Source organism: Mobula birostris, chromosome 3, assembly GCF_030028105.1.
Source record: "Mobula birostris isolate sMobBir1 chromosome 3, sMobBir1.hap1, whole genome shotgun sequence".
Classification (NCBI taxonomy): domain Eukaryota; kingdom Metazoa; phylum Chordata; class Chondrichthyes; order Myliobatiformes; family Myliobatidae; genus Mobula; species Mobula birostris.
Window position 1 is genome coordinate 4,367,524 of NC_092372.1, and position 17,156 is coordinate 4,384,679.

The window sequence follows — 17,156 nt, forward strand, 5'->3', positions numbered from 1 at the left end:
TAGTTATGGAAAAGAACCCTCAGGAGACGGTGATCATAATTTGATTGAAACCATACAGCAATTTGAAAGGGAGAGGCGTAAGTCACATATCTCAGTGTCACAATGGAATAAAAGGAATTACAGAGGCATGAGAGAGGAGCTTGCCCAGGTCAGTTGGAGGGGGATACTGGCAGGGATGATGGCAGAGCAGAGATGGCTGAAGTTTCTGGGAAGAGTTCAAAAGGTACAGGATAGATATATCCCACAGAGAAATTTCTCAAATGGTACAGGTAGGCAACCGTGGCTGACAAGGGAAATTAAGGACTGCATAAGAGCCAAGGAAAGGACATATAAGGTTACAAAAGTGAGTGGGAAGTTTGATAATTGGGAAGCTTTTAAAATCCCACAAAGGTCAACTGAGAAAAGCTATAGGAAGGGAAAAGATGATATATGAGCAACACACACAAAATGCTGGAGGAAATCAGCAGGCCAGGCAGCATGTGTGGAAAAGAGTACGGTCGACATCTTAGGCTGAGACCTTTCAGCAGGACTGGAGAAAGAAAAAGCTGAGGAGTAGATTTAAAAGGTGGGAGGGGAGGAAAGAGAAACACCAGGTGATAGGTAATACAGGGCTGGAGAACAGTGACTCTGATAGGAGAGAACAGAAGGCCATGGAAGAAAGAAAAGGGGGGAGGAGCACCAGAGGGAGGTGCTGGGCAGGCAAGGAGATAAGGTGAGAGAAGGAAAAGGAGGTGGGGAATGGTGAAGGAGAGAGTAGGGCCATTATCGGGAGTTTGAGAAATCGATGTCAATGCCATCAGGTTGGAGGCTGCCCAGACAGAATATACGGTGTTTTCCTGCAAGCTGAGTGTGGCTTCGTCGCGACAGTGGAAGAGGCCATGGACTGACATATTGGAATGGGAAGTGGAATTAAAATGGGTGGCCACTGGAAGATCCCGGAGCGTAGGTGCTCAGTGAAGCGATCTCCCAATTTACGTTGGGTCTCACCAATATACAGGAGGCAACAGCAGGAGAACCCCATTCAGACTCACAGGTGAAGAGTCACTTCACCAGAAAGGACTGTTTGGGGCCCTGAGTGGTAATGAGGAAGGAGGTGTAGAAGCAGGTGTGGCACTTGTTCTGCTTGCAAGGATAAGTGCTAGGAGGGAGATCAGTGGGGAGGGATTAATGGACAAGGGAGTTGGGTAGGGAGCGATCCCTGCGGAAAACAGAAAGTTGGGGGAGAGAAAGATGTGCTCAGTGGTGGAATCCTGTCGAAGATGGCAGCAGTTGTAGAGAATTATGTGCTGGGGGCGGAGGCTGGTGGGGTGATAGGTGAGGACAAAAGGAACCCTATCCCTTGGTTAACAGGAGGATGGGGTGAGAGCAGGCGTGCATGAAATGAAAGAGATGAAGTTGAGGGCAGCATTGTTGGTTGAGGAAGGGAAGCCCCCTTTCTTAGGGCATCCTAAGAGTAGATGCGGCAAAGATGGAGGAATTAAGAGAAGAGGATGGTGTTTTTACAAATAACAGGGTGGGACGAGGTATAGTTCAGGTAGCTGGGAGAGTCAGTGGGTTTATAATAGACATCAGTCTATAGACAGCTGTCTCCAGAGATAGAGACAGAGAGATCAAGAAAGGGGAGGGAGGTGTCGGAAATGAACTAGGTAAATTTGAGGGCAGGGTGGAAGTTGGAGGCAAAGTAGATGAATTTGATGAGTTAAGCATAGGTGCAGGAAGCAGCAACAATGCAGTTGTCGATGTAGTGTAGGAAAAGTGCGGGACGGACACCAGTGTAGGCTTGTAACATAGACCATTCCACATAGCTGACAAACAGGCAGGCATAGCTGGGACCCATGCGAGTGCCCGTGCCGACACCTTTTGTTTGTAGGAAGTGGAAGGAGCCAAAAGAGAAATTATCTAGTGAGGATAAGTCCCGCTAAGTGGAGGAGAGTGATGGGGAGGTGAACTGGTTGGGTCTGGTGTCCAAAAAGAAACAGAGAGCTTTGAGGCCTTCCTGGTGGGGGATGGAGGTGTATAGGGACTGGATATCCATAGTGAAAATAAGATGATGGGGCCAGGGGACCGGGTTTTCCATGAACACCATTCTTGTTCAGGGTTTTTCTTATAGTGGACACATAAACAGAGACTTTAGCATGTTGAAGAGTTTTCTGCAGTCTTTTGCTGTTACCCTTGGGTTCTTTTATACCTCCCTCAGCATTGCACGTTGTGCTCTTGGTGTGATCTTTGCAGGACACCCTGTCCCAGGGAGAATGGCACCAGTACTGAATTTTGTCCATTTGGAGACAATTTCTCTTACTGTGGCCTGATGAACACTCGGGTCTTTAGAAATGATTTTGTAGCCTTTTCCAGCTTCATGCATCTCTACAATTCTACTTCTAAGGTCCTCTGAAAGTTGTTTTGATCAAGGCATAGTGCACATGCAGTAAACAGACCACCTTGAGAAGAACAGGCTCTGTAAATAACCTGACTTTGTATATGCACAGTTGAAGTCAGAAGTTTACGTACACCATAGCCAAATTCGTTTAAACACAGCTTTTCACAATTCCTGACATTTAATCCTAGAAAACATTACCTGTCTTAGGTCAGTTAGGATCACTACTTCATTTTAAGAATGTGAAATGTCAGAATAATAGTAGAGAGAATGATTTATTTCAGCTTTTATTTCTTTCATCACTTTCCCAGTGGGTTAGAAGTTTACATACACTTTGTTAGTACTTGGTAGCATTGCCTTTAAATTGTTTAACTTAGGTCAAACATTTTGGGTAGCCTTCCACAAGCTTCTCACAATAAGTTGCTGGAATTTTGTTCCATTCCTCCGGACAGAACTGGTGTAACTGAGTCAGGTTTGTAGGCCTCCTTGCTCGCACATGCTTTTTCAGTTCTGCCCGCAAATTTTCTATCGGATTGAGGTCAGAAAATGATGTCAAGTCTGGTTCATTCTTGGGAGCAGTTTCCAAATGCCTGAAGGTACAACGTTAATCTGTACAAACAATAGTAAGCAAGTATAAACACCATGGGACAATGCAGCCATCATACCGCACAGGAAGGAGATGAATTCTGTCTCCTAGAGATGAACGTACTTTGGCACAAAAAGTGCAAATCAATCCCAGAACAACAGCAAAGGACCTCGTGAAGATGCTGGAGGAAGCAGGTAGACAAGTATCTATATCCACAGTAATACAAGCCCTATATCGACATAACCTGAAAGGCCGCTCAGCAAGGAAGAAGCCACTGCTCCAAAACCGCCATAAAAAAGCCAGAGCAACACACACAAAATGCTGGTGAACGCAGCAGGCCGGGCAGCATCTATAGGAACAGTTACAGTCGGCGTTTTGGGCCGAGACCCTTCGTCAGGACTCAAAAAAAGCCAGACTACAGTTTGCAAGAGTACATGGGGACAAAGATCTTACTTCTTGGAGAAATGTCCTCTGGTCTGATGAGACAAAAATTGAACTGTTTGGCCATAATGACCATCATTATGTTTGGAGGAAAAAGGGTGAGACTTGCAAGCCGAAGAACACCATCCCAATCGTGAAGCATGGGGGTGGCAGAATCATGTTGTGGGGGTGCTTTGCTGCAGGAGGGACTGGTGCACCTCACAAAATAGATGGCGTCATGAGGAAGGAAAATTATGTGGATATATTGAAGCAACATCTCAAGACATCAGCCAGGAAACTAAAGCTCGGTCGCAAATGGGTCTTCCAAGTGGACAATGACCCCAAGCATACCTCCAAAGTTGCTTAAGAACAACAAAGTCAAGCTATTGAAGTGGCCATCACACAGCCCTGACCTCAATCCGATAGAAAATTTGTGGGCAGAACTGAAAAAGCATGTGTGAGCAAGCAGGCCGACAAATCTGACTCAGTTACACCAGTTCTGTCTGGAGGAATGGAACAAAATTCCAGCAACTTACTGTGAGAAGCTTGTGGAAGGCAACCCAAAATGTTTGACCCAAGTTAAACAACTTAAAGGCAATGCTACCAAATACTGTTGTTCGTCCATCGTTGACGTCGATGAGGACCTCGAGACCATTATGATGGTGTCGAAACCAGCACTTAATTTGGATTTAAGTGAGGGAGAGTTGCGCAGCGTCAGCCTCACTCGCTCTTCCCAATTCCCATCTGGATCCAGTGGCAAGACAAGAGTCGAGATGGCTGGAGATGGGACTAGGCGCAGTGGATGACCAGGACGTCGTCTGTGTCTTGTTCTGCTCTACATGTTCCACGACGCTTGCAGAGACCGCCTTCTTGACCGTTGGACCTTCCGTTGGTCTCGTCCACTCAATCCGCCGGAGTCTGTCTTCACATGCTGGGATAGACAACTCCCTATCACACCGAGGGTTTGAGACCCGTCGGCTACCCTCACCTGGTTTAGCCGGCTTGTCCAAGCCGTTGCCCGGGGTGTGGCCGCTGTCGCATGCAAACAGCTACGGGGAGCCACAGGTGAGAGCTGAGAGCCAGGTGGGGACCAAAGGTGGACAAGCCACCCTGAAAAGGACACGACATGTTCCCCCACCAGAGGTGCTACCCCTCCCTGACACCCCATACACCCTTACCAAATACTAACAGTGTATGTAAACTCTGACCCACTGGGAAAGTGATGAAGGAAATAAAAGCTGAAATAAATCATCCACTCTACTATTATTCTGATATTCCACATTCTTAAAATGAAGTAGTGATCCTAACTGACCTAAGACATGGAATGTATTCTAGGATTAAATGTCAGGAATTGTGAAAAACTGAGTTTAAATGTATTTGGCTAAGGTGTATGTAAACTTCTGACTTCAACTGTAAGTTTTTTTTATATAGGGTAGGGCACCTGTACAATCCACACCCCCAATCTCAGAAATTGTGTTTGTTATTGTAATTTAATTGAAGATCAATCCACATTTTATGAGTAATTAATGCAGAAAACTGGGTGATAGGAAAGGGTTCACAGACTTTTTTTTAAGCCCTTCCAATTTTGTTCTTAAGTATTCTCTTGCATTTCTTATACTCCATGAGCAACTCCTTTGCTCCTACCTGTCCTATACCTGCTCTGCACCTCCTTTTTTCTTTAACCAGGGCCTCAATATCTCTTGAAAACCGAAGTTTCCTACACTTGTTATTTTTACCTTTTATTCTGACAGGCACATACAATCTTTGTACTCTCAAAATTTCACTTTTGAAGGCCTCCCACTTACCAGGAAAACTCCCTGCCCCAATCCACACTTGCCAGATCATTTCTGAAACCGTCAAAATTGGTCTTACTCCAATTTAGAATATCAGCTTGTGGACCAAACCTACCTTGTGGCATACTTACTTTGCGTCTAGTGACCACAATGCCATTAGTTTCAAGTGTTCCCCTATACAAACATCTGTCATCCACCCTGTCTCATTCCTAATAGCAGATTCAGAATCATACACTCTCTCATTGAGACTTCTACGGACTGAACACTTTTGACAAACTCTATCCCATCTAGTCCTTTTACTGTATGGGATATCCAGTCAATATATGGAAAGTTAAAATAACAACCTTATGTTTCTTGCAAGAGTCTGCATTCTCTCTTTTAGTTTGTTCCTATAAATCCCTCGGACTGTTGGGTGGTCTGTAATATAGCCCCAAATGACATTGTCATACATTTCTCACTATAGGAAGGATGTGGAAGCATTGGAAAGGATACAGAGGAGATTTACCAGGATGCTGCTGGTTTAGAGAGTATGCATTATGATCAGAGATTAAGGGAGCTAGGGCTTTACTCTTTGGAGAGAAGGAGGATGAGAGGAGACATGATAGAGGTGTACAAGATAATAAGAGGAATAGACAGAGTGGATAGCCAGCGCCTCTTCCCCAGGGCACCACTGCTCAATACAAGAGGACGTGGCTTTAAGGTAAGGGGTGGGAAGTTCAAGGGGGATATTAGAGGAAGGTTTTTTACTCAGAGAGTGGTTGGTGCGTGGAATGCACTGCCTGAGTCAGTGGTGGAGGCAGATACACTAGTGAAATTTAAGAGACTACTAGACAGGTATATGGAGGAATTTAAGGTGGGGGTTATATGGGAGGCAGTGTTTAAGGGTTCGCCACAACTTTGTGGGCCGAAGGGCCTGTACTGTGCTGTACTATTCTTATGTTCTTATTTTTTAATTCCACCCATAATGCCTCACTAGACGAGTTAGTTCTCCAGTCTGTCCTGACTGAGAACTGCTGTCACATTTTTGCTGTCGAGTAAGACCACCCCTCCCCATCTAATCCCTCTCACTCTGTCATGTCTAAATCAACAGAACCCTGGAAAACTGAGCTGCCAGTCCTGCCCCTCCTGCAACCAAGTCTCACTGATGGCTACAACATCATAATTCCAGGTGTTGATCCGTGCCGAGCTCATCTGCCTTTCCTACGATACTTCTTGCATTAAAATATACAAAGCTCCATGCTCAACCTTTTGATTCCTGACTTTGTCTAAAGTCTTACCAACATCTGCCTCCACAGCTTCTCCACTGAATGTTCTGGCACTCTGGTTCCTATCCCTTTGCAACTCCTGTTTAAACACCACCGTGCAACATTAACAAGCCTTCCCATTAGGATATTAGTCCCTTTCCTGTTCAGGTGCAAACCGTCCCTTTGTACATTGTCCCATCTTCCCTGCAAGAGAGCCCTATGATCCAAAAACCCTGTTACACTAACTCCTTAGAACATGTTAAACTGTGTAATCTGTATAATAGTTCTGGCCTCAGTAGCACATGGCACAGGAACAATCCTGAGATCACAACCTTTAAGGTCCTGTTCTTTAACTTGGCACCTAACTCCCTGAGCTCCCTCGTCACTCGTCCTACCTGTGTTATTGGTACCTGTGTGGACCATGACCTCTGGCTGTTCACCTTCCCACTTGAGATGTCCCGGCCCCTGCGAGGCAACATACCATCCAGGAACCACCATAGAACCTCCTTTCTCTTCCCCAAACTAACAGATCCCCTGTTACCACAGCATGCCTCTTCTTCCCTCTTCCCATCTGAGTCACAGAGACCCGACTGCTGTGACTTTCCTCTGTTAGGTCATCTCACCTGACAGTATCCAAAGTGATAATACCTGTTGTTGAGGGGATGGCCATGGGTACTCTGCACTGGCTCCTTAACCCCTTTCCCCTTCCTGACTGTCACCCAGTTTCCTGTGTCCTGCACCTTGGGTGTAACTACCTCTCCATATGTCTTCATAATGCTCTTGAACAAGCCTGGATTATCAAAAACACAAGAAATTCTGCAGATACTGGAAATCCTGAGCAACACACACACACAAAATGTTGGAGGAACTTAGTAGGTCAGACAGCATCCATGTAGAGGAATAAACAATCGACATATCAGGCTGAGACCCTGCATTTGGACAAAAGGAAGGGGGGAGATGCCAGAATAGGAAGGTGGAAGAAGGAGAAAAAGTACAAGCTAGAACATGATAGATGCTTTTTCTACAAACTATCCACTGACACGTAGCTGCTGTTCGCAGGGAGTTGGATCATGCAATGTTACGGCGATTGGAGAAACGAATTTTGGTAGATCTTCCATCCAAAGAGGCACGACAGGCAATGATCTTGCACTGGCTGCCCCCACTGAGTATCAGTGGGGGTGTTGAGCTTCGAACAAAGCTGGACTACAGCTTACTGGGACAAGTGAGTATCCCATTGACATAATGGACTGTGTGTACTAGCGCCCTGACATGACTCGATTGGAGAACTGCGCAGATGTAACAGAGTGTTCCCACGCAGGTTCGGTGAGTAGCTTTAAAAACCCAGTCTTTATAAAAGAGGGGTACCGGCTAGTGGAGCGTCATCGTGGGAGGGGCCGTCGCAGTGTGAGTCAGAGTAGTAAGGCTTTGACTCAACAGGGGTTTGGCAAGAACAAATGGTAAGTAGATAAGTTAATTCCTTATTTCTTATTTTCTGAATTAACTTTTGAGAGAATAGGGCATATGTCTACAGAGCCAGTGTTCTGTTCTGGGTGTCAGATGTGAGATTTCTGGGAGACTACCGGCCTTCCTGATGCCCACATCTGCACCAGCTCATTAGAGACCAAGTTAGGGAACTGGAGGCGCATCTCGATGACCTTCGGCTTGTGAGGGAAAGTGAAGTGGTGATAGATAGGAGCTGCAGGGAGTTAGTCACCTCAAGACTACAGGAAGCAGATAAATGGGTGACTGTCAGGAGAGGGAAGGGAGAACATCAGACAGTAGAGAGCACCCCTGTGGCAGCCCCCCCCCCAACAATAAGAACTCCATTTTGAGTACTGTTGGGGAGGGGAGGGGTGGGAGATCTACCTGGGGAAGCAACAGCTCCGTGCCTCTAGCACTGAGTCTGGCCTGTGACTCGGAAGGGTAGGGAACCGAGGAGGATGGCGGCAGTAATTGGGGACTCCATAGTTAGGGATTCTATAGACAGGCGATTCTGTGGACACAAAAAAGAAACACGGATGGTAGTTTTCCTCCAGTTCCCAGGGCTCGTGATGTTCCTGAACTGGTCCACAATATCCTGAAAAGGGAGGGTGAGCAGCCAGAAGTCATGGTATACATTAGTACCAACGACATAGGTGGGGGGAAAAGGGAAGTACTGAAAACAGAATACAAGGAGTTAGGAAGGAAGTTGAGAAACAGGACCACAAGGGTAGTAATCTAGGGATTGCTGTCTGTGCGACGCAACAGTGAGGAAAGGAATAGAATGAGGTGGCAGATAAATGCGTTGCTGAAGAATTGGAGCGGGGGCAGGGATTCAGATTTCTGGATAATTGGGACCTCTTCTGGGGCAGGTGGGACCTGTACAAAAGGGACAGGTTGCACCTGAATTTGAGGGGGACCAATATTCTTGCAGGCAGGTTTACTAGAGCTGTTGGGAGTGGTTTAAACTAATATGGCAGGGGGATGGGGACTAGTATGATAGAGCTGAGGATGAGCCAGCAGGTTTACAAGTAGATGATGTGTGTAATATGAATGTAAGGAAGGACAAGCCAATGATTGGGTCAAATGCTGACAGAGCAAAGAGTTAAATTGTACCACAGAGGCAAAATTCAAAAGGGCGAAGAATGCAGGACTGAAGGTGCTGTATTTAAATGTGCGTAGCGTTCGGAATAAGGTGGACGAACTCGTGGTGCAATCAGAGATCGGTCGGTATGACGTTGTGGGTGTCACTGAGTCATGGCTGAAACTAGGCCATAGTTGGGAGCTTAACATCAAAGGATATACTTTCCATCAAAAAAACAGGCAGGAAGGCATAGTCAGTGGTGTGACTCTGTTGGTAAGAAATGGAATTACATCTTTGGAAAGAGTTGACAGAGGGTCAGAGAATGTTGAATCATTATGGGTGGAGTTAAGAAACTGCAAGGATAAAAAAAAACATTATGGGAATCATATATTGACCTCCAAACAGTAGCCAAGATGTGGGGTTGAGATTGCAATCAGGTTGCTGTTGGATCACAAGAGAGGGAATTTGTTGAATGCTTATGGGATAGCTTTTTAGAGCAGCTTGTGTTTGAGCCTACTTGGGGAATGGCTATCTTAGATTGGGTGTTGTGTAATAACCCAAATCTTATTAGGGAGCTTAATGTAAAGAAACCCTAGGGAGGCAGTGATCATAATATGATTGTATTCATATTGCAATTGCAACTCACATGTATCAGTATCACAATGAAATAAAGGGAATTACAGGGCATGAGAGAGGAGCTTGCCCTGGTGGCATGGAGGAGGATACTGGCAGAGATGGCTGAAGTTTCTGGAAATAGATTACAAGGCACAGGATAGATATGTCCTCAAAGTTCTCAAATGTCAGGGGTAGGTAACCGTGGCTGACAAGGGAAGTTAAGTGCTGCATAAAAGCCAAGGAAAGGACATATAAGTTTACAAAAGTGAGTGGGAAGTTGGATGATTGGGAAGCTTTTAAAATCCAACAAAAGGCAACTAAAAAAGCTATAAGAAGGGAAAAGATGAAATATGAGGGCAAACAGCCAATAATATAAAGCAGGATACCAGAAGTTTTTTCAGTTATATAAAGAGTAAAAGGGAAGTGAGAGTTGATATTGGACCACTGGAAAATGATGCTGGTGAGGTAGTAATGGGGGACAAAAAGTTGTCAGATGAAGTTAATGGGTACTTTGCATCAGTCTTCACTGTGGAAGACACTAGCAGTGTGTCCGAGGTCTGTGAGTGTCAGGGAGTAGGAGTGAGTGCCATTGCTCTTACAAAGGAAAAAGTGCTAGGCAACCTGAAAGGTCTTAAGGTGGATAAGTCACCTGGACCAGATGGACTGCATACCAGAGTTCTCAAAGAGGTTGCTAAAGAGATAACAGATGCATTTGGTCATGATTTTTCAAGAATCTCTTGATTCTGGCATGGTCCCAGGGGACTGGAAGGTTGCAAATGTCACTCACACTTCAAGAAGGTGGGTGGCAAAAGAAAGGAAGTTATAGGCCAGTTAGCCTAAAAGTGGTTGGGAAAGTGTTGCAGTCTTATTATTAAAGATGAGGTTTTAAAGTACTTGGAGACTAATGATAAAATACGTCAAAGTCAGCATGATTTCTTTGAAGGGAAATCTTGCCTGACGAATCTGTTAGAATTCTTTGTGGAAGTAACAAGCATTGTGGACAAAGGAGAGGCAGTGGATGTCATTTACTTGGATTTTCAGAAGACATTTGAAAAGGTGCCACACATGAGGCTGCTTAACAAGATAAAATCCTATGGCATTACAGGAAAGATACTGGCATGGATAGAGGAATGGCTGACAGGCAGGAGGCAGCGAGTAGGAATAAAGGGGGCCTTTTCTGATTGGCCACCTAGTGGTGGTCCTCTTTTTTTTTACAAAAATTCTGAGAACTTTATTTATAAAATTATCATCAATAACTATTTTTCTATTTCCATTGAAGAATTAATGAATTTCTGCCTGGTCCTTTTTTCCCTTCTCCCTCTATTCTCCAGATGAAAACTATATAACTTTTATAGTAAGAGTCAACATCCTGAGAATTTTGTGGCTTTTACTTTTAACATGCATAATTATATTGCTGCATTGAATTATATAATTCATTAAGAAAAACACAGCTCAATTCATACAAGTCAATTTTCCAAAGATATACCTACAACACAATCATTTCTGAATTACATCACATGCTATGTACAGTGTAAACAAAAATTGAATTTTATGTGTATACTCTATGAAAGATTAAATCCAGTCATAATATACCAGAGAAGCTGATTACACATAACCTCATGAACACAATATTCTAAGGAAGAATTCTATAACATTTCATATTTATTGTAGCAATTTATAGTTAGAGATATAGTCAAGAGTTTTAATGCACAGAAACAGGCCATTTAGCCCATCTAGTCCATGCCAACTTGATCTTCTGCCTCATCCCGTTTATCTGCACCTGGGCAGTATCCCTGCAAACTCCTCTCATCCATGTACCTATGCAAACGTCTCTTCAATGCTACAGATGAACTGTGTAAGTTTAACCCGAGCTTGTCCTCCCATTATTTATGGCTCACATCCTAGAAGCAGAACACAAATCTTATTAATTATTCAAATATCGTGAAGAATCAGATTCTGATACAAATGATTACCAATCTCTAGCCATAAAATTGGTAGTGAACTTCCAAGCACTTCTACACAGGAGAATAGTAGAGATCTGAAAGTCTTTTGCAAAGTGATGGTATCTCAATTGTTAGATTTAAACCCAAAATTGACAAATCTTGTTAACTTGTGGGGTAATGGAGGGGTCAGTATTGGGACCACTACTTTTCACATTGTTTATCAATGATTTGGATAATGGAATTGAAGGCTTTGTGGCAAAGTTTGTAAATGATAAGAAGATAGGTGTGGGGTAGGTAGTGCTGAGGAAGTAATGCGATTGCAGCAGGACTTAGACAAATTGGAACAATGGGCAGGAAAGTGGCAGATGGAATACAGTATTGGGAAATGTATGATAGTACATTTTGGTAAAAGGAACAATAGTGCAGACTATTATCTAAATGGGGAGAAGGTTCAAACATCAGAGGTGCAGAGGGACTTTGGAGTCCTCGTGCAAAACTCCCAGAAGGTTAATTTACAGATTGAGTCTGCAGTAAAGAAGGCAAGTGTAATGTTGGCATTTATTTCGAGGGGAATAGAATATAAAAGCAAGAAGATAATGCTGAGCCTTTATAAGACACTAGTTAGGCCGCACTTGGAGTATTGTCAACAGTTTTGGGCCCCTTAACTCAGAAAGGATGTGTTGTCATTAGAGAGAGTCCAGGGGAGGTTCACGAGGATGATTCTGAGAATGAAAGGGTTAACATATGACCAGCGTTTGGCAGCTTTGATCCTGTACTCTCTGGAATTTAGAAGAATGTGGGGTGGGATCTCATTGAAACCTACCGAATGTTGAAAGGACTGGATAAGGTGGTTGTAGAGAGGAAGGTGAGGGGTATAGAAACATAGAAAATAGGTGCAAGAGTAGGCTATTCGGCCCTTCGAGCCTGCACCACCATTTATTATGATCATGGCCGATCATCCAACTCAGAACCCTGCCCCAGCCTTCCCTCCATACCCCCTGATCCCCGTAGCCACAAGGGCCATATCTAACTCCCTCTTAAATATAGCCAATGAACTGGCTTCAACCGTTTCCTGTGGCAGAGAATTCCACAGATTCAGCACTCTCTGTGTGAAGTTTTTCCTAATCTCGGTCCTAAAAGGCTTCCCCTTTATCTTCAAACTGTGACCCCTCGTTCTGGACTTCCCCAACATCGGGAACAATCTTCCTGCATCTAGCCTGTCCAATCCCTTTAGGATTTTATACGTTTCAATCAGATCCCCCCTCAGTCTTCTAAATTCCAACGAGTACAAGCCCAGTTCATCCAGTCTTTCTTCACATGAAAGTCCTGTCATCCCAGGAATCAATCTGGTGAACCTTCTTTGTACTCCCTCTATGGCAAGGATGTCTTTCTCAGATTAGGGGACCAAAACTGCACACAATACTCCAGGTGTGGTCTCACCAAGGCCTTGTACAACTGCAGTAGTACCTCCCTGCTCCTGTACTCGAATCCTCTCGCTATAAATGCCAGCATACCATTCGCCTTTTTCACCGCCTGCTGTACCTGCATGCCCACTTTCAATGACTGGTGTATAATGACACCCAGGTCTTGTTGCACCTCCCCTTTTCCTAATCGGCCACCATTCAGATAATAATCTGTTTTCCTATTTTTGCCACCAAAGTGGATAACTTCACATTTATCCACATTAAATTGCATCTGCCATGAATTTGCCCACTCACCCAACCTATCCAAGTCACTCTGCATCCTCTTAGCATCCTCCTCACAGCTAACACTGCCACCCAGCTTCGTGTCATCCGCAAACTTGGAGATGCTGCATTTAATTCCCTCATCCAAGTCATTAATATATATTGTAAACAACTGGGGTCCCAGCACTGAGCCTTGCGGTACCCCACTAGTCACTGCCTGCCATTCTGAAAAGGTCCCGTTTATTCCCACTCTTTGCTTCCTGTCTGCTAACCAATTCTCTATCCACATCAATACCTTACCCCCAATACCGTGTGCTTTAAGTTTGCACACTAATCTCCTGTGTGGGACCTTGTCAAAAGCCTTTTGAAAATCCAAATATACCACATCCACTGGTTCTCCCCTATCCACTCTACTAGTTACATCCTCAAAAAATTCCATGAGATTCGTCAGACATGATTTTCCTTTCACAAATCCATGCTGACTTTGTCCGATCATTTCACCGCTTTCCAAATGTGCTGTTATCACATCTTTGATAACTGACTCCAGCAGTTTCCCCACCACCGACGTTAGGCTAACCGGTCTATAATTCCCCGGTTTCTCTCTCCCTCCTTTTTTAAAAAGTGGGGTTACATTAGCCATCCTCCAATCCTCAGGAACTAGTCCAGAATCTAACAAGTTTTGAAAAATTATCACTATTGCATCCACTATTTCTTGGGCTACTTCCTTAAGCACTCTGGGATGCAGACCATCTGGCCCTGGGGATTTATTTGCCTTCAATCCCTTCAATTTACCTAACACCACTTCCCTACTAACATGTATTTCGCTCAGTTCCTCCATCTCACTGGACCCTCTGTCCCCTACTATTTCTGGAAGATTATTTATGTCCTCCTTAGTGAAGACAGAACCAAAGTAATTATTCAATTGGTCTGCCATGTCCTTGCTCCCCATAATCAATTCACCTGTTTCTGTCTGTAGGGGACCTACATTTGTCTTTACCAGTCTTTTCCTTTTTACATATCTATAAAAGCTTTTACAGTCAGTTTTTATGTTCCCTTCCAGTTTTCTTTCATAATCTTTTTTCCCCTTCCTAATTAAGCCCTTTGTCCTCCTCTGCTGAACTCTGAATTTCTCCCAGTCCTCAGGTGAGCCACTTTTTCTGGCTAATTTGTATGCTTCTTCTTTGGAATTGATACTATCCCTAATTTCTCTTGTCAGCCACGGGTGCACTACCTTCCTTGATTTATTCTTTTGCCAAACTGGGATGAACAATTGTTGTAGTTCATCCATGCAATCTTTAAATGCTTACCATTGCATATCCACCGTCAATCCTTTAAGTGTCATTTGCCAGTCTATCTTAGCTAATTCACGTCTCATACCTTCAAAGTTACCCCTCTTTAAGTTCAGAACCTTTGTTTCTGAATTAACTATGTCACTCTCCATCTTAATGAAGAATTCCACCATATTATGGTCACTCTTACCCAAGGGGCCTCTCACGACAAGATTGCTAATTAACCCTTCCTCATTGCTCAAAACCCAGTCCAGAATAGCCTGCTCTCTAGTTGATTCCTCGACATGGTTCAAAAAACCATCCCGCATACATTCCAAGAAATCCTTTTCCTCAGCATCTTTATACGGAACTAGAGGGCACACCTTCACAATTAAGGATCAACCTTTTAGAACAGAGGAAAGGAAGAATTATTTTAGCCACAGAATAGTAAATCTGTGGAATGCTGTGCTGCAGACTGCGGTGGAGGCCATGTCCTTTGTTATATTTAAGGTGGAAGGAGGAGTTGAATTTAGAAACTGCAAGGGTAAGAGGACATTGTTGGCAGTTATATACAGGCCTCCAAACAGCAGCTGGGATGTGGACTACAGATTACAACAGGAATAGAAAAGGCAAGTAAAAAGGGCAATGTAATGGTAGTCATTGGAGATTTCAACAAGCAGTTCAATTGGGAAAATCAGGTTGAAAACGGATCTCAAGAAAGTGAGTTTGTTAAATGCCTAAGAGATGGCTTTTTAGAGCAGTTTGTCGTTGAGCCTACTAAGGGATCAGCTATACTGGAATGGGTGTTATGTAATGAACTGAGGTGACCAGGGAGCTTAAGGTAAAAGAACCCGTAGGAGACAGCAATCACAATATGATTGAGTTCAACTTGAAATTTGATAGGGAGAAAGTAAAGTCTGATGTAGCAGTGTTTCAGTGGTGTAAGGGAACTTACAGTGTATGAGAGAGGAGTTGGCCAAAGTAAATTGGAAAGGGATGCTGGCAGGGATGACAGCAGAGCAGCAATGGAATGCGTTTCTGGGAAAAATGAGGAAGGTGCAGGACATATGCATTCCAAAAAAGAAGAAATACTCAGATGGTAAAACAGTACAACCATGGCTGACAAGGGAAGTCAAAGCTATTGTAAAAGCAAAGGGCATACAACAAAGCAAAAATTAGTGGGAAGATAGAGGATTGGGAAGTTTTTAGAAACCTACAGAGAACAACTAAAAAAAGCATTAGAAGGGAAAAGATGAAATATGAAAGCAAGCTAGCAAACAATATCAAAGTGGATAGTAAAAGTGTTTTCAAGTATGTTAAAAATAAAAGAGAAATGAGAGTGGATATAGGACTGCTAGAAAATGAGGCAGGAGAAATAATAATCGAGCACAAGGAGATGGCTGATGAATGAAATGAGTATTTTGCATCAGTTTTCACTGTGGAAGACACTAGTATGCCTGATGTTGTAGTGTGTGAAGGAAGAGATGTGGGTGCAGTTACTATTACAAGAGAGAAGGTGCTCAAAAAGCTGAAAGACCTAAAGGTATATACAGCTGAAGTCAGAAGTTTACATACACCTCAGCCAAATACATTTAAACTCAGTTTTTCACAATTCCTGACATTTAATCCTAGAAAACATTCCCTGTCTTTGGTCAGTTAGGATCACTACTTTATTTTAAGAATGTGAAATGTCAGAATAATAGCGAGAGAATGATCTATTTCAGCTTTTATTTCTTTCATTACTTTCCCAGTGGGTCAGAAGTTTACATACACTTTGTTAGTATTTGGTAGCATTGCCTTTAAATTGTTTAACTTGGGTCAAACGTTTTGACTGGCCTTCCACAAGCTTCTCGCAGTAAGTTTCTGGAATTTTGTTCCATTCCTCCAGACAGAACTGGTGTAACTTAGTCAGGTTTGTAGGCCTCCTTGCTCACACACGCTTTTTCAGTTCTGCCCACAAATTTTCTATCAGATTGAGGTCAGAAAATGATGTCAAGTCTGGTTCATCGTTGGGAGCAGTTTCCAAACGCCTGAAGGTACAACGTTCATCTGTACAAACAATAGTACGCAAGTATAAACAATATGGGACCACGCAGCCGTCATACCACTCAGGAAGGAGACGAATTCTGTCTCCTAGAGATGAACGCACTTTGGCGCGAAAAGTGCAAATCAAACCCAGAACAACAGCAAAGGACCTTGTGAAGATGCTGGAGGAAGCAGGTAGACAAGTATCTATATCCACAGTAAAACGAGTCCTATATCGACATGACCTGAAAGGCTGCTTAGCAAGGAAGAAGCCACTGCTCCAAAACCGCCATAAAAAAGCCAGACTACAGTTTGCAAGTGCACATGGGGACAAAGATCTTACTTTTTGGAGAAATGTCCTCTGGTCCGATAAAACAAAAATTGAACTGTTTGGCCATAATGACCATCGTTATGTTTGGAGGAAAAAGGGTGAGACTTGCAAGCCGAAGAACACCATCCCAACCGTGAAGCATGGGGGTGGCAGCATCATGTTGTGGGGGTGCTTTGCTGCAGGAGGGACTGGTGCACTTCACAAAATAGATGGCATCATGAAGAAGGAAAATTACGTGGAACATTGAAGCAACATCTCAAGACATCAGCCAGGAAGTTAAAGCTTGGTCGCAAATGGGTCTTCCAAATG

At 43.7% G+C, this 17,156-nt stretch overlaps 1 protein-coding gene across 2 annotated transcripts in view; it reads left to right on the forward strand.

The window, feature by feature from the left end:
• The window catches only part of katnal2 (katanin p60 subunit A-like 2), a 111,597-nt gene that overhangs the window by 86,488 nt on the left and 7,953 nt on the right, over nt 1–17,156 (forward strand). For both annotated transcript variants that reach the window (XM_072252165.1, XM_072252166.1), the window contains one exon: nt 7,477–7,639. In XM_072252165.1, the coding sequence (XP_072108266.1) occupies nt 7,477–7,639 (163 nt within the window). The remainder of the gene's footprint in view (nt 1–7,476; nt 7,640–17,156) is intronic.